At 33.8% G+C, this 24,490-nt stretch overlaps 1 protein-coding gene across 1 annotated transcript; it reads right to left on the bottom strand.

The window, feature by feature from the left end:
• Nucleotides 1-1,607: 1,607 nt before the first annotated feature.
• On the bottom strand, nt 1,608-2,895 carry LOC149141214 (uncharacterized). Its single transcript, XM_089446310.1, has 2 exons — nt 2,648-2,895; nt 1,608-2,096 (listed from the first exon to the last, which is right to left on the bottom strand). The coding sequence occupies exons 1-2, from the start codon at nt 2,808-2,810 to the stop codon at nt 1,993-1,995; spliced, it is 267 nt and encodes an 88-aa protein (XP_089302436.1). The 5' UTR covers nt 2,811-2,895; the 3' UTR covers nt 1,608-1,992.
• Between the last annotated feature and the right edge of the window lie 21,595 nt (nt 2,896-24,490).

The following is a 24,490-nucleotide window of genomic DNA, read 5'->3' as shown; positions in this document are numbered from 1 at the left end:
AATACAACACATCTATTAAGAAATATAGATATCTTTAATGTAGCCAGCCAAATATATATAATGAAGTCATGTAATCTTGTAGAAAAATTTCCTCAAGGTTTACCAAATTCAACAATACACAAAGTTGAAATGCCCATTGATATAGAACTTTGACATTTAGAGTTTATCATGCATTGCATGTTATACCTACAATCTAATTTGACATTTTCTCATAAAATCTTAGTTTAGATTGTTAATGTTTTATGGTAAACTAATTGACAACTTACATTAATTTTTTTTGTTCATAATCGTTATTAAACTCTCAACATTTGGATTTAGTTTATGCGTTCAAATTATTAATATTGTAATGTAATATGATATCATTTTTTGTTCATAATCCTCCATAAACTTGAATGCTTAAATTTAATTCAGATACTTATTTTAAAACTAGACTAGTTCCTCAATCATGCATTTAAGAAAATAAATTACTAACACTAAATTATAATTTCAAATTTATATTTATATAATAAAAAGAGCATTACCCTTAAAGAGAAGATTCCACTAATATATTAACTAATAAAATAATCGTATTTACCATGTTTATAGTTTTAAATAGACCTTAAATTTTCATTCCCAATTTTTCCTTTTTAAAAGCCTTACACAAATATTTTTCAATATTATGCTAAATTTTCATTAAAGAAATCGAATAATATTATCCACTACAACTCTTACACTATTTAATAAAATAAAAATACATAATAAAATATAGAAACCAATAACAATAAATTAACATAAGTAAAAAATTGCCAACATACCTAACACATCCCATGCAAAAACATATTTAATAATTTTGGTTTTTAAACGATATTCAATGTACATTCCCAAAATACATAAGCAACCTACCCTTTAACGGGTTAAAAAATTGAAATGAGGGGATGGATTTTATTGCAATTTCAAGACTTGGACGAGTTGAAAGATTTAGATGGAAAGTTATTCCATTGAAATGAAAATACAAGTTGTGTTCCAAAAATAAAAACTGTATTACATTCCATTCCTTTCTGATTAGTCTAAATGATTCAAAGGCTTAGCATCCAGTTTTGTGGGTTTCAGAATTCTTTTAATTTTCTTTCTTCTTTCAGCATTCTTTTAATTTTCTTTTTGGGAAGAAGTCTGGTTGAATTAGGATTTTTTTTTGGTAAGCAAGGGTTTCTAATTTCACATTTGTTTGTGGAAATAGATTTAGTATTATTAAAATCTTCTGTTGCACTTAAAATTTTAAAGTTTGGCAGTTGTAATTTGGATTTACAAAAAGCTTACTAAATTTTATGAAAATATTACTTAAATTTCCATAATTTTCAGAAAAAAACAATCTAATTAAACTATTTTTTTTAATTGCCATTATAATGTCTAATGCTGAGAGATTAAAATTAAAAAAGAGTATCTTAACTCCATATGAAACCAGAATCTTTAAGCCGTACCAGGATCACACTCTATTTTATCCCTCTGTACTGTCAATAAACTCTCCTTGGCTGTCTAAATGTGTACAGAAATAGTAAGGGCATACAAAAATTTCAGAAATCAATTAATTCTGTACATAGTAAGGGCATACAAAATTTTCAGAAATCAATTAAGCTTTCCAGAATTATTGCATTATTGTATACATGTACCAGGTGATTTCACCTTCACTTACCACACATGACAAGCTCCTGTGAGTAAATGTTCCCTCGTTAAATCTTAATAAATCTTAATCTACATAACACTATGCCATCAATCAGTAACAGTGCAAGGCATCTTAATCAGACTGGCCTACTACTCCAAAACAGTTTGTGACACTGATAACCCACCACTGCTCTCAGAATCTGCATGATAATGTACTATAATGTTCCAATTTTTACACAGTGAAACCAGAATGAATCTGGAGAGATATCCCAGCTCATTTATGCATCTGAACTACTAGATCATCTATATACATAGATGCATATTTAACATACTTCTCAAGTCCAACTGCATTAATCAAAAAGGAGAATCATAGCTTTCAGACTTCTGAAGAATCGACCACATGACATGAATATCTTCGTATGAACAAGACTTGATGTCGTTGTAAAGAATCTCAAGACCTGTTGAATCACATTACAACTAACGATATTAGTTAGAATAATATTAATATCATTTGAATTTGAGTAGATTGGAGTTATTTGAGTGGTTAGGAGGAATGAATGATATTTATCGAATTTAGATTTAATTTTTTTAAATGATATGATAGATTATTGTTCGAACTCAAATTCAATTTCTTTCAATGATATGATAAATTATCTTTTAAATTCAGATTTAATTTCTCCAATTATCTTTCAAACTCAGATTCAATTTCTCCTAAATACATGATAAACTATTTTTTTCGAATTCAGATTCAATTTCCCTAAAATAATATGATAAACTTTGATGTAATAAATTTCAAACTCAGATTCAGTTTCTCCAAAATAACATGATAAACTATTTTTTTCGAATTCAGATTCAATTTCCCTAAAATAATATGATAAACTTTGATGTAATAAATAAATTATACAAGACTGAAACGCAGAGTGATACATAGACTGTGATTTAAATTTACAATTCAAAAAGACCTGAAACACAGAGTGATACAGAGACAAAATTCTTCGCATATTTATACCTGTGCTGTACTTGCGTTGGCTTTGAGACCTTATAAAGCAGTGGGAGATAATGTAGTCCCAAGCTCTCCTCAGAGCTGGAACAACTGCACGAACTCCATTCTTCAATCCAGTCTCGCCTTTTTTTCCTTTATTGCGTCGCAGTAATCCTAGAAGTTGGGTCATGGTGGAACGCCCAGATCGTATGATATTGCAGAAAAGAAGGCAAGGCGAGGCAGTGAATTATAGGGACAGATAACAGTAGTGCTTGCAGAATGTAATGTGGATATAGAATGTTACTTAAACTTGGAATGCTTGCATAAGGGGCAAGCTTACTCATCTGCAGCTTCTCAAAGAAGAAAATGCCATCCCTGCACTGGGCAGTTTTGGACAAGTAGCTCTTTCTGGAGACACGTCGTTCCAATTGATAATCGAAGTTACAGTGTGCAAATCGTACAGCAGTGTTCTGACAATGTTACTGTAAGATATTAAATATATGATATCATATTATATAATATTAAATTATTTTGGCCATATTTTATATTTAATGTTTATTTTAGCTGTAGTTTAAATAATTATAAATGGAAATTCATAATTCATAATTTACGTCTTTTAGATGGTTTTGATAGTGCTGAATCTATTTCCACCATAAAAAATATGATTCAAACACTTGAAATTTTTTTGCTGTGATTCGGGCTGCTTTTGGCCGTCCTAGCAATTCCTCCCTCCTTAGACGACTCCTTTATTTTATAGGATGTGGAGGAATATGTCTGGTTATTTGGGCTTACACAGTTTATTTGGCATTTAGTTTCAAATAAACTTGGATATGTTATTGATAAGGAGAGGATTTTTTGAAGGCATGGTTTGAATGATGTTTTTTACAAGTTGGTAAGAAGTGGTGCCTTTCTTAATTTGTTGGGATATATGGTTGTCTAGGAATAAAGTTATTTTTAATGATCACAAGATGTTCACGCTTTCTCATGTTTACAAGAAGTTAACACCTAAGCAAACTCCCTCTTTAAGGAGAGTCTTAGGCTAGGTCATTGGATTTATATGAATTTGAAGTCTCAAAATGAGAGATTCCATTAGTATTTTCATAGACTTTTTATTGACAAGGGTCCAGAAGTACTAGATGCACCAAATGTTTAGACTTTTTGCTATGGATTTTTTAAGGGGTTGTCTATATGTACTAAAAAACACTTACATGTTTTTTTTAATCCACACTTTATATGTATTATACTTTCTAGATAGATTACACAATAGAACATGATATCTATTCATGTAACAGTTTGATGATGATTTTTTTTTTTTGGACATTTACATACAAGAATACATACATGTTGGACATGTATTTGTAGAATGTGATTTTATTTCTTGATAATAAAATTAAGCTTTTTTTTCCGGAGAAAAAAATAGATAAATTATATTTAAGTTAGTATCACATACAATATAAGAAAAATATCTATTAATTTTTTATAAAATATAATTATAATTATAATTATAATTATATATATATATATATATATATATATATATATATATATATTATTCCACATGATTTATATCTTATTTATTATAAATTATATATATAATATTTTATTCCATATGATTTATATCTTGTTTATTGTGTATTAAATGTAGCTTTAAATATAATATAATATAAAATATGGAAAAATGGTGATCCTGTGCAGAGCTAGGGTTTCGAGCAACGTTGCCCAAAAGTTGAATTCCGCCAACGAAGGGCTCCAGGGACACCATAGCCACAACAGGTATGGTATCTGAGATTCAACCCTCTATGATAGCAAAAATGAGGGCTTAAGACGGACTAACGATGGGTTTACCAAGCAGAGAGAAATGCCGGAAGAGAGCATTCAGATTCTCTATCTGGTCTATGGAGGGGACGCTGAGGCCATAGAGACCCTATTTGATTCAGGAACAAAAGACAACTCGAGGCCGCTTATGAGGGTCGTAAGGATGTGGCCGCTCCACTTCTCAGCAGAGGAGCAAACATCAATCACCAGGATCGATGGGGCAGCACTCAATGGTGGAGCGTCGTCGGCTACAACGTATTAAGAACAATGGGGTTTGAAGTCACAATGACGATGGAGTGGCTTCTACGAGAGATCTGCATAAAGCCCACATGGTCTAAGTGAGAGCCCTCTCATCAAACCCTTGAATCCTGAGTCGCAAGACTGTTGGAAATTCCCATCAAGCCAACCCTGATTTTGGCTTCTTAACAGCAAGAAACCCTTACTTCAAAAGGACCCGGAAAATGTCTCATCATCGGAGCTCCCAAATACAGTGATCGGTTTCGGTTCCAAGGGGCTATAGATGGAACAGTATAAAGCAGAGCATTCACAGTTAAATGAACAACGGGAACAGGGAACCAAAACCTTGTTAGGGAATGCAGAGCTCACACTGCGGCGAAGAGTAACTGCAGCTGTTCGGACAAGCTACCCCCAGTTGGCAACAAAACCTGGATCTCTGGTAAGTACCCTCCGCTTCCAAGTATTTGTCAAAACCCCTGTCGGAAAAACACATTTGCTTTGGGTATATGGAACCGATTATGTGAAGCATCTGAAGAATCTTATCTCACAACAAGTGGGATATCCCACCAGTTTACAAAATTTGATACATGGGGGCAGAGCACTCCAGGACTCCAAGCATCTTAAGGATTACAAAATCGCATCTCTGTCAACCATAATTCTCAATCTGAGACTAAGAGGTGGCGTGGCAGATAACAACAAAAATCCATATAGGGGAGAAGGAAGTGGGAATTGCTCAGCAAAAAACGCAGAAACACATCAGGGGAAAAAAATTGGAGGTATATCTTTCAAAAACATTCTCCAAGGGAAAAATGTAGCCACAGCAACACCAAAACAAGCAGGAATGGAACCAAGGCCATATATTGTGGAGCAACTGAATTATACCCCAGAATTAAACATAGATATACCAGAAACAGATGAGCAGTGTACCATATTTGGAAAACAAGCTTTAATTTGTAGATTCAACTGTTTTTGGCCAAAGCCTGTTGAACTATTTCATTGGATTTTCACAAATTGGACTACACAATGTGAAATACATCTCTGTTCCAAGGGGTTCTTCATAGTGAATTTCCCTACAACAGAGGCTAGAGATATTATAATACAGGAAGGACCTTGGTTCTGGGGGTCCACAGGTCTCTTCATCACACCATGGTTTCTAGAATTTGATGCAAATACAATGGTTGTTTCTAGGATGCTAGTTTGGGTACGCCTGCACAACCTTCCAATACACCTCTGGAATCAACAAGTCCTTGCAGGAATTGGTAATACTATTGGGCGTTACATCAAAATGGACACCCAAAGACTGGAGGAAAGAATCTACACTTTTGCACGAATTTGTGTGGAAGTAGACCTTAGTAGAAGTTTTCCAGATCAAATTCAACTTAATCATAGATAGAGGTGCTGGACATAGGTTTTAGATTATGAAAATACAACATTCAGATGCAGAACTTGCTGACAAACAGGACATCTACAAAACACATGTCCAACAGCCAAAAAAGACATTCGTAGGAAGAAGAAAACAAGGAAACAAGCCAAGGGATGGAAATTTCCTCCACCACTCTTCGATGAGGAGGAGGAAGAGGATGTGGAACATGTCATTCCCAACGAGAACAATCAGATGAATAAAGAACCAAAAGTAGAGGACATAAATCCACAAGAACCAATGGACTCACAACCGGTAAAGATACCAGAAACAATGGATATCAGCGGATCCAAATGACAACACATATCAAACACTTCAAATTCTGATAAAGACAACCCCCAACCTATGGCTAACACTTCGCTAGAACTCGTATCTTCATTACCGACTCAGGGGGAGTGGCGAAAGGTTGAGAAGAAAAAAGGGCGAAAAGCTTGACTTTTCCCCACTTGTACATTATTTTCTTGTTTTTCATGAACTTTGATCAACATCAAACTACTACTGATGGAATGCGCCACAACATCTGCAACATGTAATTTTGTTTTAATTAATAAAATTACGATTTTTCTCTTCGGAAAAAAATAAAATAATATATATATATATATATATATATATATATATATATATATATATATATATATATATATATATATATATATATATATATATATATATATATATATATATATATATATATATATATCTATATATATATATATATATATATATATATATATATCTATATATATATATTACATATAAAATAGCATATTAATATCAAATATAATATATTAATATAGAGTATTTTGTTTGTCTATTTCAATTAAGATAATCTTGAGTGGTTGGGAAGAACGAATGAAATCCTTTCTACTTAAGTTCAATTTTGAATGTTAACAATATTGACAATATATGTATATACAACATTATTAACAATACACTAATCAAATCAAAAAAATGTCAACACCTTATGTAACCAAAATCTTTGCTATCAAACTAATGAAGCTGCCTCACATAGACTATCTTATATTATAATATTTAAAATGCTATGCTATTATAATATTAAATATACTACATTAATAATACAAGCTAATCTTTAATCTAATATAGTTTAAGATATACATCACTGAATATAAATATAAATATAAATATAAATATAAATGGTTTCATATTAAATCTAATTACGCTACTTTGTTTTTATTGATTATTAGACACCAATCCTCTCTATTCTTAAGTATTTATTTCATCTAATATTTTTTATTAGAGTTTAGATAGTAATGATATTTAAATATTATTATAACGTTTATTTTTCATTATTTTTTTTTTAGATATTTTTAAGGTGTACACAACTTATACTAAAGAATAATGTGGTGAAGGGAAGTAGAGGTATATATGGGAAATTTTGAAAATGAAATGCTATTTAAAAACCTTGGTATTACTAGTTCTAATATGTAAAGTATAAAACATTTAGCAATATTTTTTGTAAAAATATTAAAATGTATAAGGATTTTATATAATCTCTATTGAATTTTGACTATTTTTAAGGTAAAATAATTTTATAATATAAGATTTGAGTGAATTATTTTAAAAAATGAAAATTGGAAAATATCTTTTTCTTTTTTAAACATGGAAAATTATCCCAATTAGGAATACCAACTCCTAAAATTTAATTTAGGGATGATGTAGATATCAAAGTTACCATTGATAAAAGTTTAAAGGAAATTGTTTTCCTTGTATAGGAGTCAAATGAAGAAGTATGAAGGCCTCTTATGCACTATGAGATGTGGGTTAGAGTTCTCGCCCTACTTGCATAGTTGCATTGGCCAAACATGGATTAGTGGATTGAGCATGTAAGCTCTTTAGTCCCCATGGGATATCTAACTTAAGACACCTCTATTTGTTCTTCAAATTCATTGGGTTCATCCCCCCATACCTCTTCAGCAATCCCTTCTACTCAACCATGTGGTTTTCCTTTGTACCACCATGTCTCTCATGTCCCCTCAAGGGCTCTATAGATAAGTGCATCCCAAGCTATCATTCGAAAGTTCATCCCTAGCTAATGCAATGGTTTTTCATTAAAAATATTTTAAGGAGGTTCTAGCATTTGGTTTACCAAAATAAATCCTAACACCACCTTCTCCCTTTACTCACAGACATGTATGCATGGTTAAAGAGGCATCATCTCACAACCTTCATTTCTAGTGGAATCTTATGCTTTGGCCCAAACCAAGTTCAACTAATTCCATGAGTTAATTTGTAAGTTTAATGGGATATTCATAAAGCTAATATATCTACAACATTGAGTTTTTGTGATTTGGAATCCAAAAATCCTAGAAGAAGCATTCATTTACCCCTATGCCAAAAGGATTATCATATGTAGATTGATTTAGAAAAAGATCAAAATAACATGACCTTGATTCTAGGGTAACAATAAATTGTCACGTGTGAAGCCATGGTTCTAACCATTGACCCATCTTTGGATACCCTATCCATAGCCCTAGTTTGGTTATGGCTCCCCATTCACCCCCCTATAGTTCTAGAGCTTCAATTCCTTATAGGACATAAGGAATTCCACCCACAAGTTTTATTTTTGAAGTGAAGAGAGTATGCAAAGACATATCATCACATTTTCTTGAATATGTGTCATTATGGACTTCTCCAAATGATTTCCTCTTGAGATCACACTAGCAACTAATGATTACACCTATTATAACCGTTGGATTATCAATGGGTAGTTTTCCATTGCCAAGCATGCCACAACATTGTTAGGGTAAATTTGACTCTGTGAAAGAGTCAAAGTTTTAAGAGCTAAGTTTTTCAGTAGAAATCACATAGGAGAATCTTTCACTGACACGTTTCAAACCATATAGTGTGGTTCATCATCAGGACAAGATGAAGAGGCATATCATGGCATTAACTTAAATAGGGATCAATGTAGAGACACTTAGTCGATATAACGGCTATAATAAACAACTATATTAAACGACTAGTTTACTAATAATATTATTTAATTTATAGCATTAATTAATATGAACCAATTATATTAATTAAAACAATAAATAGGCTAAGGAACGAGATATTCAAAGAATAAAAATATAACTAATCAAACAAACAAAGTCAAACCTCAAACAAAGAGTAAAGTCAAAAAAATATTATTACATAATATTAAATAAAGGGATCCAACTATAATCAATAAGATCAAGAAAAATATTAATCTTCAAAATGAATAAACAAGAATAATCAAACTCAAAATTAACCAAGGGGGTCACTATCCTATCAATCAAAATGGAGTCAAGACCCTATTAAAAATAAAATAATAAATAAAAATAAATTGAAAGAAAATAAAAAATAAATAAAATTCAACCAAAAATAATCAAAGAGAGGGGCTAAGGCCATACAAACAACTCACGGCGCCAAGAAAATTAATCAAAGTCTAAACTAAAATAAATACTTAAAGGGTCTAAGAACAAGATAATAAAGATAATTATAAGAGCTCAGAGAGATCCATAAGAGAAAATAAAAAACTTAAGAAGAAACAGATACCCATATAAGGCAAAAAAAGAAACTTGAAAACTATAAGGAGGACAGGACTGGGACCCAACTTCTACTAATATTCCAACCATCATCTCTATTCAAATTGGAAATGACTAATCTTGGCAATGACTTGGGCCTCCTCAATGTAGATGGGATGCTTGGTTTTTTTCTGCATGTTCTGCTAAAGCATAGGAGTGGGTCCTACCATGCTTGATGTCAGCGGCGTGCTCACGAATCCTTTGATTAATAGAGTGACCAATCTCACCTATGTAGGGAGTCCCACAAGAGCAAGGGATAACGTAAACACCTTTCATATTTTTAGGGTCCACTGGGTCCTTTGCATATCTTAGGGAGCTCCAGATGGTATTCATAGGTCTAAAGGTAGAAGGAACTTTATGCTTCCTAAGGATCCTCGCAATTTTGTTAGTGGTCCCTTGGATAAAGTGGAGATGAACACCAGAAAAGCAATCCTTGGGTTTTGTCTTAGCCTTAGGACCTTTTTCGGCTTTGAGGAAAGCCTTAGTACACTGGTGTCTATTGTACCCATTATTCAAGAAAACATTCATGAGGTGCGCTTTCTCATCATTAAGATGGTTTTCATCAGAAACTCTTAAAGCTCTAGTTGCTAAAGTATTGAGAACACCAAGCTTTTGAGCTGGGAAATGATGAGAATTAGCATGAAGATATTTCTCAGTGTGAGTTTTCATCTTAAAGACTCAATGAGAAAAATAGCGGACATCAAGGAAAGGAAGACTCCCGTTGCTTTCAAATTCCATGGTGAACTTTATGGAATTGAACTAATTATTAAGGTGAAGGAAGAAAAGGTCCAATTCTTCTTTACCATGGGATCAAATGACACAAGTGTCATCCACAAATCTCTTCCACATCTTAGGGAGAAGACGATAAAAATCTAGGGAATTTTATTCAAAATCCTCCATGAATAGATTAGCCACCACAGGGTTCAAAGTCAAAGTTTTTAGGTTCATAGTGGTGGTTTCAAGCACATGGTTTTGGTGGCTAATGGTATTTAGTACCCATGGATTACATTTGATGAAGCCTTTAAAAAGTGTAGGGATTCTTCATTGTAATGTGCTTGAATTGAGTGGAGGGTTCACTTGGTCAAGCTAGGATGTTGGTTGGCTTGGCTTCTTTTAAGTCAAGGGATGATTGTGTTTATGCCATAATATAATAATAGATCTATTGTGAGTTTTTTTTCCCAAATTTGGGTTTTATAGGGTAAACCATGGTGTTCATGGTTCATGTGGTCTTGTTGCTATGTATGATTTTTATGATTATTTTCTCTCACATTCTCTTTATTTCTAGCAAACATTATGCATGTAGCACCTTACTATTTAAAACAAAAATAATCACATTATTATAAAAATAATTACACTTAGTGGAAGGGCACACATTAGAAATATCATTGCCTTATTAACATGGAAGCTCTTGTAGCAAATTTCCAAGCAAAAGAGACAACCCAATTAGGGAATTGTAATGAAGTAATAATTCACCCATGGAAGAAATACTAAAGGAATAAGAACCCTACAAAATGTCATCATTGGCCCCCCATGGAAGAAATACTAAAGGAAGAAGAAACCTACAAAAGTGATTTTAAAGTTGGGCCAAATGAAGAAATCATGGACCTATAAGAACCAATCAGACCCTTCCAAGATAAACCAAAATAATGGTCATAGGTCATAAATAATAAGACATGGATATCTTAGCTAAGGGTATCACCCTATACGAACCCACATTAATTTTTTCGATTACAACGCAAGCAAATTTGAATACATCCATTTACTCAAGAAAATAAAAGAATTGTAGAAATCATATGAATCGATTTGTCTTGGTGCTCCCCACCACAATGGGGTTGGAACACATTGTTGACATTAGATAACTGATCAAATCTCTATACTCTCTTTTTGAATGAGTTAGGGTATAACTTTTTTAATTCCAATAAACAACTGTCACTAAGAACTTAACAAGCATAGCCTTCGTTGTAAACTATGATACGACTCTTTCATAGAGTCTCAGTTCTTAGGCCCCAAAATATGGTGGTAGGGCATTTTATGGAAACTTCATGCTCCACTCAAATGTAAAATTAGCCTTGAAAATTAAAATTCTCACTTGGGACAATTTAATGAAAAGAGGTTGAGTAGGCCCAAGTAGATGTGCCCTTTGTAAGTCCTCATGAACATCCATGTCTCGCCTCTTCATTTAATGTCCCTATATAGTGCAGGTAGTTTTCAAGGTTAATGTTGAGTTAATGTTTTCCTAAGTTGAAGAGGACCTCATATAATGCTTCAAAGCCTGCCGTGAGTACCAATCAACATCACATTTTGAATATTTTCCTTGCATATAAACATGATTTGGTGGTCAAGGAATTCTAATATACTCTTCTTGTGATATCCCATTTGATGTAACAACATACCTAATAAAAAAACTATGTAGAGAATACATAGTTGATCCAAAACTAAAGAAAATCATAGTTTTTGTTTCACCGCCTTTGGACCAATCCATTTCATGGGGTTATTTTGATGGAGATGTGCAGGGCCATCGTTCCAAATGTGGAGTAGGTACTGTTTTATTTTTGAGCTCTACTTAATACATGAAAGTTCGATGTACACATGGGAGTGCTTATAAAAAAAGAGTGGAGTTTATTTCCTTGAGAAAACTTCTTTCTATAGCCTCTTTGAAAAAATTTAAAAAAAACTTCAACTGTTGGGAGATGTCAAAATGGTTAGTGAATTGGAAAACCATAAGATAATTGTTTAAAATGTTTATTTACAACCCATTCTACATGATATATGAGAAGCTTTGATTGACTTCGATTGGATTACTTTATGTCATATTCTCAAATAATTAAACACAAAAGTGGATGCTTTATCCAAAGAAGCATTGGAAATGCCCCTTGGATCTACGACCATATTAGAATGCATTAGTGGAGAAGAACACAAGCAATTGGATTTTCACTTTTGACATTTTATTCACTAGGAACAATATTCTTTTTGAAGTTTTGAAAATGATCATGTAACATGAATAATATTTTGAGCCTTATGTATATTCAACTGACAAGGGACCAAATGAAAAAGTAAAGAACAAGTTGGATGTTTTGTGTTTTATCTATGTCCCTAATTAGTGATGTAAGGACTAGGATATGTATATTCAATTACTTTGAATATAAATATTTTTCTCTTATGAAAATATGTATATGAAGTCAAGAAAACACATTTATTAATAAATATACATATCTTTAGTGCATGTAGCCAATTTCATAATGAAGCCATGTAACTTTGTAGCAAACTTCCCTCAATACTTCCCAAATTCAATGATACAAAAAGTTTTTAAATATCCAAAGTGAATATTCAAAGCTTCTTAAATGGAATTTCATATTTTTAAGTCAAGATTCAATTTGATGAGCCTAAGACTTTAAATGAAGCCATTAGAAAATTCAAATATTTGTATGAACATAGCAAAGGTAAAGAGAATTTTTAAAAATCTTCGAGAGACAAGAAGAAGAGAAAATGAGATCAAAATAAGAAGAATATCAAAACAATTTCCAAAGGAATAGTCCTCATGGGTATCAAAAAAATCAACATGATCAACATGAAGCCAAAGTGGAAGATTCCCTTGGAAAAAGACAAAGACCACCATTCCAATTTTGGGGATGTAAAGGATATCATCTATATAGATTTCCCTCACAAAATGACAAAATCAGGATTTGGCATAGCATTCAAGAGGCCACAATAGTTGAAGATATGAGAAAACTTATTCCAAGAATATATGAAGCCTTGGAGGACTGGCATGAAGAATATCAATCCCACATGATTGAAGTGGAAGGAAAGATTATAAGTCATCGTATTGCTCTTTTGATTTATTCAGAGGCACATCATAGTTACATTGATCTTAAATTAGTGGACAAATTTCATTTGATAAAAAACGAACTTGAAAGATCATGGTTGGTTCAATGGCCACTAAAGCCAAGAAAATAATCAACGAAATTGTCATGAGTTAACATATAAATATGAATGGAGTGGACACAATGGGATATTTGAATATCATACCATTTGCATCTTAGGATTTCCTAATTGGAATTGATTCGTTGGACAAGCTTCATGATGTCCTAAATTGTTATAACAAGACATTTACGTATCTTGATGAATGATGAAAGTAGGGCAATGTGGAAGGAATTCTAATGCCTATTTCTATAAGAGATATTTCATCATCACACTAAAATAGATCTTTTAGAAAATGATGTTTATTCTATGTAGCTCATATATAGGAGCCAAAAATGCCAAAGAACCAAGTCTTGAAAATTATCCATTATTGCAAGAGTTTGAAGATGTATTTGGATATATACCAAGTTTGTAACAAAAGTGAGATATAGAATTATGTATTGATTTGATGCCAAGAACTACTTTAGTACCCTTATAGGATGAGTACACCTGAATTAAATGAGTTACAAATGTAGCTATAAGAATTGTTGAAAAAAGAATACATACACCCAAGTGTTTCAACTTGGGGAGCATTTGTTTTTTTTTTGTTAGAAAGAAGGATAGAACTTTGAAGTTACATATTGCCTTTAGGGAATTGAACAAAGATAGAGTGAAGAATAAATATCCCCTACATAGAATTAATAACCTCTTTAATTAGCTAAGATAAAAAAATATTTTCTTCAATATAAGATTCATATCAAGGTACCACTGAGTGACGACCAATGAACATGACACAAGTAAGACATATTCTAAAACGATATATGGGAATTATGAGTTTGTAGTGATTCCTTTTGGACTAAAGAATGCACCAACTAATTTTAGGTGCTTAATTAACAATATATTTAGAAATTAATTGGAAAAGTTTGTTATTGTATTCTTAGATGACGTATTAATTTATTCCAATATAGAGGAAGAGCATGAACATCATTTGAGGTTGGTACTACAAGTGCTAAGGGAGAATTAGTTAAATGACAAGCTAAGAAAGTGTTATTTTCACCAAAGACAAATCCATTTTTTGGGGAAAATATTTTCAAAAGAAGGAATAGTAGTGGATTTAGAGAAGATTGAATCTATTAAAGGATGGCTAGCGCTAAAGAATTTTTTTGAAGTTAGATATTTCATGGGACTGGTGGGATATTACAAAAGGTTTATGGTAGATTTTTCAAAGATTGTTCATCCCAACACTCCTTTAGAAAATAAGGAAACTAAGTGTGTATGAATAGTACATTGTGAAGAGAGATTTCATCTATTAAAGGATGTACTTACAATTGCACCAATCCTAAAGGTGGCTAACCAAATGAAGATTGTGTGGTATTTACAGACGCATGCAAAGAAGAACTTGGTGGATTACTTACTCAAAATGGATATGTCATTACTTTATGTGTTCGAAATTTTGAAAAGGTATGAAAGGGATTATACCGCACATGATTTGGAACTTGCTTCCGCAGTTACATACATTGGAGATGTGGAGGCATTATTTAATGTGAAGAAAAAATGAATTTGAGTATAAACCATAATGTTTAAAATATCTATTTAAACAGCCAAATTTAGATGTTAGACAAACATGATATTTGGAATTCTTGAGTGAGTATTATTTTGATATGAAACACATCAAAGGGGGAGATAATAAAATTGTCTATGCACTTTAACATAATAGTACATGTTATGCATGCTATAGCCATTAGTATGCATATTTTAGATTTAAAAATCAGAACTTTTTGCTATGGATCACAACTACTTATAAGTGAAGGAAAATATACAACAAGAGGAAATATCACAAAAATTTAAAGAGTACACACTAAAGGAATATGGCATAAAGTGTATGTTTGTCATTCCTACGAATTAAGGAATTTAATTCTAAAAGAGATGCATAATGTTCCATATGCAAAGCATCATGGATATCAGAAAACAACTTCAGCAATGAGAAGTGAATAATTTTTACCATGATTGAAGAAATATGTGGGTAATTATATTGTCAAATGCATGGAATGTCAAGGAGTGAAAGTTGAACATAGAAACCTAGTTGGTTTGCTACAACCATTATCAATCTCAGAGTGGAAATGAGATGTAACTATTGATTTAATACCCAAAATTCCTGGGAAAGCAAGGAAACATGATTCTATAATGGTGCTAGCTTGGTAAATTGACAATGTTGGGTTGTGTTATATTCTTTCCACGACTATCCCATGTAGTTAACCAGGGGGTTAGAAGGGGGGCAGAGACCCCCCTTCGTTGCGCTAATTGCATAGTGGGGGGAGTCACAAGGGGTTTAAGGGGTGCAGGTAACCCCACTCCATGGGGTCCAGGGCAGTGCCTTGGAAATTTTTGTTTTGGACCCTATATTAGGTTGGGTGGACCTACTTATGGTTTTGTGCATGTTTTTCGCACATGGTTTTGGACGCGATGGTTTTCGGTCCATGGTTTTGGATGCGATGGTTTTCAATCCATGGTATTGGATGTGTATAAATATGTATTGTAACATTGAAAGGAACATCATGAAAAATCAAGCTGGTAGTCTTGGTTTTGGGATCCAGGGGAAATCTCTGTGTTTATGTGTTTTATGTGTTATGCTCTCACATTGTTTATTTTATGTGTTTTAGAATCGTATGCAAGTAATTTTTGTACAGGGTCAAAACCTAAATTTGGTATCAGAGCTGTTTTGGCTTCAAGGGGATGCCTTTGTTGCTAAGGGGTTTCGCTTGGGCCCGTGGTAGACCATGTTCAGTGGGAGATCTGCGGGATCGATTCTGGTGGTGAAAGAAGATGGCGAGCAATGGAAAGATAGAGATCAAGAAATTTAATGGTCAGAGTTTTGAGTTATGGAAACTCAAGATGGAGGATCTGTTGGTGGATAAAGATCAGTGGATTGTGGTACATCTGAGTACTAAACCAACAAGAGTGTCCGATGAAGAATGGAAGAAGTTGGATCGGAAGGCAAAGAGCATAATGCAATTGTGTGTCTCAAATTCAGTATTGTTGAATGTATCAGGTGAAGCTACAGTGAAGGCTTTGTGGGACAAGTTAGGGACTTTATACCAATGTAAGTCTCTGGTGAATAAACTATTACTATGGAAAAAGCTATATAACCTGAGGATGAAAGATGGAGACTCGGTGACAGAGCATATGAACACATTTAATACTGTGGTAAGTCAGTTATCATCTGTTGATATTAAAATTTCAGATGAAGATAAGTGCATCAGTTTGTTGTGTTCTCTACCAGATTCGTTGGATAGTCTGGTTATTGCAATAGGTAGCAATGCAACTGCCTTGCAGTTTGATGAAATAGTCTCATCCTTGCTGACGGAGGAAATGAGATGGAAAAATATGGAGAGCCAGAATGGTGATGCCTTGTTTGTACGAGGACAGTCCCAGAAAAGAAACAAAAATAAGTCATCGAGTGGTAGGTCTAAATGTAGAGGGAGATCTAAATCTCTAGGAAAACCTGTAAAGGTGGTGTGCTAGAAATGCAGAAAGGAAGGGAACTATAAAAGGGACTGTCAATCTAAAGCTCCTGATAAAGGAAAGGGATATGATGATGCTCCTTCTGCAGAGGTGAAAACCACCTCAGATGAAGGTGTGGATGTGTACTTGGCTTCTTCAAGTACACATGTAGATCATGAGGCATGGTTGATTGACTCGGGTGCATCCTTTCACTTCACTCCCCATAGAGAGTGGTTCTGCGAGTATGAGAAATATGATGGTGGTGATATCTTCTTGGGGGATGATAGGAAGGCTAGAATCATTGGTCGCGGAAAAGTAAATTTGAAGTTGCAAGGTGGAAGGTTTAGAACACTTTTGGGTTTTCTGCATATTCCTACATTAGCCAGAAATCTGATTTCTGTAAGCAAGCTGGATTATGCAGGTGTAAAAACAGTGTTCGAGACGGATACCTACAAGATGGTTCGGGGGGCACTGGTATTGATGCGAGGAGTTCGAATTGGAACTCTGTACAAGCTGCAAGGTAGCACTGTTGTTGATGGGTGCAACAGTTTTGTGGTTCCTGAAAGTGGAGTAGAAAATCTAGTGGTCTCTGGGGAGAAGACCATGCTATGGCATCAAAGGATTGGATATATTGGAGAGAAGGGCCTTCGAATACTTCATGGTAAAGGTACTATAGAAGGTATGAGTAATAACTCTCTGGATTTTGATTTCTGTGAAAATTGTGTATATGGAAAGTAGAATCGGGTGAGTTTCCCCTCTGGTGGTAAGATGGAAAAACAGATATTAGAGCTTGTGCACAGTGATGTGTTTGGACGTGTGAATGTTCCATCACTAGGTAATTCTGTGTACTGTGTATCCTTTATACATGACTTCTCAAGGAATACATGGATATATTTCCTTAAGAAGAAATATGAAGTCTATGACAGGTTTAAATAATTTAAGGCTCTGGTGGAAAACTAGACAGAGAAGAAGATAAAGGTGCTGAGGACAAATAACGGTGGAGAGTTTTGCAGTAAGGAATTTGAAGAATTCTGTAAGAAGTGTGGTATAGCATGGCAGAAGACTACTCCATACACACCTGAGCAAAATGGAGTTGTAGAAAGAATGAACAAGACGTTGATGGAAAGGGCAAGAACCATGCTTAGTGGTGCCAGGTTAGGACAAGAATTCTGGGCAGAGGCGGTGGAGACAGCATGTTACCTGGTCAAAAAATCACCTTCATCAGCGTTGGAGGATAAGACTCCATGAGAGGTATGGATTGGTAAGAAACCCTCTCTTTCACATATGAGGGTATTTGGATGTGATGCATATGTACATGTTCAAAAGGAGAAACGAACCAAGTTGGATAGTAAATCTGAAAAGTGCATCTTTATTGGGTATAAGGATGGTTTAAAGGGTTATAAGCTTTGGAACCCAGTAACAAGGAAGGTTGTGTACAACTGAGATGTGGTGTTCAGAGAGGCAAAAAATGTTATTAAACACAAATTCCAACCAAAGGAACCTGAGAAGATAGAGTTTGAGCTAAAGGAGGAAGAATCAGAATCTACAGTAGAGGAGGAATCAGAAGATGAAGAGCCACAAATTCTGAGTGTGAGAAGATTAGTTCGAGGAAGAAGGTAGCTAGAAAGGTATAGTCCATCTGCTTTCTATTCAAATTTTTCTTTATCTATTACTGATGATGATCCCAGAACTGTGAAGGAAGCAGTAGATTCAGAGGATGGAAAACTCTGGAAAGATGCCATGGTTGATGAGATGGCATCTTTGCACAAAATGAGGCTTGGGATCTAGTGGAGTTGGCGGTTGGAAGGAAACCCATTGGCAGCAAATGGGTGTTCAAGAAGAAGACAAATGCAGAAGGAAAGGTGGAGAAATACAAAGCTCGGTTGGTGGCAAAAGGTTATTCCCAGGTGTCGGGACTTGATTTTGGTGATATTTTTTCTCCTGTTGCCAAGGTAACTTCTATTAGATTACTTTTATCTATTGTTGCTGCTTTTGATTTTGAGGTAGAACAGATGGATGTGAAGACAACATTTCTTCATGGGGATCTGGAAGAGGAGATCTACATGAAGCAACCTGAAGACTTTGCAGTGAAGGGTAAGAATGAACTAGTATGCAAGTTAAAGAAGTATCTATATGGGTTAAAACAGTCACCAAGGATGTGGTATCAGAAATTTGATACATTTATACGGGGACTTGGCTTCACTAGAAGCAAAGCGGACCACTATGTGTATTTTAAATTAATTGGTGACCGTGTTATTTATTTGGTCTTGTATGTGGATGATATGTTGCTAGTTGGAAATAACAAAGATATTATCCAGGATTTGAAGACCCAATTGTCCTCCAAATTCGACATGAAAGATCTCGGTGCTGCAAACTATATTTTGGGCATGGAACTTAAAAGAGATCGGGCAAAGAGGAAGCTCTAGTTAAACCAGAGGAAGTATGTCGAGACAATATTGCAGAGGTTTAATATGCAGGATGGTAAACCGGTGAAGGTTCCTAATCCTGTAGGTGTAAAGTTATCTGTTGAACAATGTCCCAAGACACAAGAAGGGGAAGAGGATATGTCCCGCGTTCCATATGCAAGTGCAATTGGTAGCCTAATGTATGCGATGGTCTCTACTAGACCAGACATTGCACATGTAGTGGGAGTATTGAGTAGGTTTATGTCAAAACCAGGGAAGGATCATTGGATAGCACTGAAGCAATTTTTTAGGTATTTGCATGGCACTAGTGATTATGGTTTGTGCTATCAAGGAAGACCAGGATTGGACAGATTTTTGGATATCCATGGCTTTGTTGATGCATACTGAGCTGCAGATATGGATCAGAGAAGATCTACAAGTGGGTATGTGTTTAACCTATTTGGAGGTGCAGTCAATTGGATGAGTAAGAAACAATCTGTAGTGGAACTATCAAATACAGAGGTAGAATACATGGCATCCACTCATGCAAGCAAGGAAGAAGTTTGGTTGTAGAGATTGTGTTCAAGTATGGGGTTAGTACAGGGAGCTATAAGGATAGACTGTGATAGCCAAAGTGCAATTTTCTTGGCAAAGAACCCTGCTTACCATTCAAAGACAAAGCACATTGATGTTCAATATCACTTTGTGAGGGATATGATAGAAGACAAAAAGGTGTTGCTGGTAAAGGTGGACACTTTGAAGAATACTGCAGATGCATTGACAAAATCTGTGAGCTCTGAGAAGTTCTCTTGGTGTAGAGAAAAAATGGGCGTTGCAGGGCTAGATAAATGACTAAGCTCTCTTGTGGCCCCTTGTGGAAAGAAAACAACAAGTGGGAGAATGTTGGGTTGTGTTATATTCTTTCCACAATTAGCCCACGTAGTTAACCAGGGGGTTAGAAGGGGGGTTAGGTTGGGCAAACCTACCTATGGTTTTGTGCATGTTTTCGGTCCATGGTTTTGGACGCGATGGTTTTCGGTCCATGGTATTGGATGCTTTGGCATGTATAAATATGTATTGTAACATTGAAAGGAACATAATGCAAAATCAAGCTGGTAGTCCCGGTTTTGGGATCCAGGGGAAAATCTCTGTGTATATGTGTTTTATGTGTTATGCTCTCGCATTGTTTATTTTCTGTGTTTTAGAATTCATATGCAGGTAATTTATGTACGGGGTTAAAACCTACAGACAAAGTATGTCATTTTATTCTAGTGAAACTCAGTCATAAGGAAACTATTGCAAAAATCTAGATGAAAAAAATTGCTATATTACATTGACTACCAAAAGTAATTGTTTCAAAAATATCTAAAGTTTACTTAAAACTTTTGGGAAAGATTATTCAAAGGATTTGGTAAAAAACTGGAATTTTCCATAGCATATCATCTAGAATTAGATGGAAAAATAGAGAGAGTTAATCAAATTACTGAATACATGTTGAGAATGTATGTGATGGATAAACCATCCAAGTGGGAATATTGTATGCATTTGGTTGAGTTTTCCCATAATAATGGGTATCAAGCTTCAGTGAAGATAATTCCATTTGATGTTTATACGGAAGAAAGTGCAATAATCTAGTAATTTGGGACAACCCAACACATAGAGTAGTACTTGGACTAGAATTTCTCAAGGCAATGGAAGAGCAAATGATTAAAATTAAGCAAAACTTGAAAGCATCCCAATGATACAAAAGAGTTATGCATATAAGAAGATGACATTAAAAGAGTTTAAAGTAGGAGGTTGTGAAATTTTAAAAGTGAATCCAAAGGAAATTTTATTAAAGTTTGGTAGTTGTACTAAGATGGAAGCTAGATATCATGGTCCATTTAGGATATTGAACAACATAGGACTAGTTGCATACATGATTGTATTTCCTACCTTCATGAAAGTGCATAATGTATTTCATATTTATTTTCTAGAAAAGTATGTACATGATCCTAATCATATTAGTGAATGGACTTTGATTCAAGTGGATCTAGAAGAAGACTTCTAGCTACATCCAATGTGTATATTGGACAAAAGTGTCATGGTGCTCCGTGTCAATCTTATTTAGAGATCTAAACTAGGACATGATTTTATATCAATTTGATATTCATAAACTTCAAAGCACACTACAATATGTAGTGAGTTAAGTTAGACTAGTTGTCACTTCTAAGTCAAAATTATCAACTAGGTTAACAAATCATGAAATATTAATTTTAATATAATCACATAAGGTTGAAATGGAAAACACACTCTCTAGACTTAGGAATACTTTTGATTTTCTATATACTGATATTTCTAAATCAAATCCATTTTCTTTATGAAATCATATTCAAAATGTTAAGGTTTAACTCAAATGTTGGGAAATGAAAATTCTCAAATGGGTTTTCAATCAAATAGGTTGATTAATACACTAGGGCCTTTCTTGCCAATGGAGACAAGTAGAAAGTCTAGTAGTCTTTTAGTCAACTCAATCAGTTTTGACCAAATAGTAGTTAAGAGGTTGAGAATGCACTATGACCTTCCCCATCTATGAGAGTGAAGATGAGTGGTCACTCATAGTCTTCTACTCATCCTTTTATCTAGCATTTTCTCCAACCATCATTTTATTCTAGGATAGTAGTAAATAAATCTAGGGAACTATGGTGTTTGACAGATTTAAGACAAAGAGGCAAAGTTCTCAAGAGGTTGGAGTTTTATTCTCCTAGCAAATCGGTGATTGGCACCCCCATTGCCTTGGCTACTTTGGCAAATAAAGTTTATATTTCAAACAACATTAATCTATGATAAGTAAGATCTGTAAACATGCCTTAAACCTACAAAAAGTAATGTATTTTAGTAATGCAATAATGAATGAGTATGGTTGTTATGCAATGTAGCAAAATGTGGCATATAATGACTATTTAACTTGTGCTAATGAACAATTGATATAACTACACTAATACAATGTTAAAATATATATAGAATAGGTAATATAAACATAAAATAATCAATGGGGAATACTTAAGAATGTGGGTTCCAAAACTAGCTTTTAAAGATTATCTACAATGATAAATAAATTAGTTTCATGACTAGTGTTAAAGTTGAATTTACAAGATGCAAATAGAGTATATAAACATGAAAATGTGATAATGAACAACATGAGAAAGAAAATATTTACCAGGTGAATGTACAACAATGGAAAGAGTGTATTTTCTTGAGGAGTGGGGGGCCTTCCACTTCTTGGCAAATATAGTTAACTTAAAATTAGAAGTTGAAACTTCAAAAGCACTCCATAAATTGATCAAAATAACTAATGATAGGTATATAATCCAAATCCAAGCCTTCAAGTCAAAATATGAGTTTTTGCAAGAATAACATGCTTTGGCAAGCCAAGTTTACTTACCTTTATAGGAAAAACTTCAACAAAATATCCAAAAATCTTGTTCTAAATTAATTACATCCTATTCTAAGAGTGAGATCTAATCCAATTGACCTTTTGGTTCACTCAAAACGTGGATCTAATCTCTAAAACTTGTATTTGGGCACTTTTAGCAAGTCACATTATGCTTTAGCTACTAAAGTGTATGCGTTGATCGTGCGTTGGTCAGGGGCCTTAGAGCTATTCGGGGACAATCGAGTAGGAGGCTCACCCTCTCAAGATACTCAAGATCAAAACTTATGTTCTAGATTTCACGCAGACTACCTGTAAATATAAAAACAAAGTATGATTTAAGAAGTCTACTAAAATCTACAAGTTTTTTTCACAATGCAATTAATTGCATGAAATTTTAAAAATTAAAATTTCAATGAAAATACCTTGGGAAAGTTTTAATATAGGTAAAATATGGGAAAATATCTTCATAAATGAGGAAAATAATTTTTTTTAAAGGTAAAGAAGTAAAAAACCATGCATAGTTTTTGATAAAAAAGAGGGTTGACATTCCCCCAGACTAATGGTGCAGTATTTCCTAATACTCGTTCCAAAAATTGTCATGAATTGTATGACATTGTTTTGACTGCTTGTAAGTTAAGTTCCACATTATCTTTGGGAGATTGAGATGATTTCCCTTTTGTCTTGATTTTATTCATGAGTAACTTTACTCTTAAATTCTTATTGTCAGCCTTAAGTGTCTTCTTCTTTTCATATTATTTATATGCCAAAATAGAGATCATATTGTTTTCTTCTTGCAACGTTTTTTTCCTCTTGAATGCTTTGATTTTCCTTGATCAATGAGAGGTTGTGCTTGGTCAAAAAATAATTTTGTGATTTCAAATATATCACTAAGACTTGCATTTCGTGTATGGTCTTTTTAAAATTCTTGATTCTCTTTTTATTATTCTCAAGGTATTTTTCTTGAGGAGATATGCATTCCTATAGTGAAGGTGCATAGGGTGTTTCAACTTGCTCTAAAGATTTATTTCTCATAATTTACCTTATTTTTAATTCTATAGCTATGTACTCATCCTCCTCGTCAACAAAGCTATGTTCCTCTAGCAATTTTCCTTTGTCCATGTTTTTATTCAATCTCCAAGGATTCTATATAGTCATAAAGGACTTGTTGGTCTTTTTCAATGCTATCATTATCGTTTATTTGAATCCAAGTAGGATTTTAGGTTCTTTGTTTATTTTCCTAGTTAAAAATAATTAATATTATTTTGTATTAATGGAGAAAATGGTTACATTGTTGTAACGTTCTCCCTAGTTTAGGATTAGTTCCTAAAGTTAGGGGTTTGGGTGCAACTTCCTAATTCCTAGTATTGTATTTAATGATGTAATCTTTCATTGATGAATAATAGAGTGTACGAGAGTGATCTCTCTGATTTTGGTGAGTGTAGTCTCCAGGTGCAGGCCACACCTGAGAGCTACATCTCTTTCTTTTCAATTCTGTTCACATTTTATCTTGGTATCAGAGCTCAAATTGGGCGAGCCTGATCTTTTGTCACCTTTGTGGCTGAAGTGCCTTTGTAGCTAGCTTACCTATGTGGTAGAATTGCTTGTGTGGTATAA

This window comes from Pinus tabuliformis, chromosome X (assembly GCF_031772625.1).
Source record: "Pinus tabuliformis cultivar Carrire ecotype Pingquan chromosome X, CPIR1, whole genome shotgun sequence".
NCBI classification, from domain to species: Eukaryota; Viridiplantae; Streptophyta; class Pinopsida; order Pinales; family Pinaceae; genus Pinus; species Pinus tabuliformis.
Note: the sequence above shows the minus strand (reverse complement) of the source record. Positions and strands in the feature narration are given on the sequence as shown.

Excerpts from the sequence above, each read along its gene's own strand:
- LOC149141214 (XM_089446310.1), bottom strand. The coding sequence starts at position 2,810 with ATGACCCAACTTCTAGGATTACTGCGACGCAATAAAGGAAAAAAAGGC. Across the intron at positions 2,097-2,647 it reads CCAACGCAAGTACAGCACAG|GTCTTGAGATTCTTTACAAC; the intron begins GTATAAATATGC and ends GTGATTCAACAG.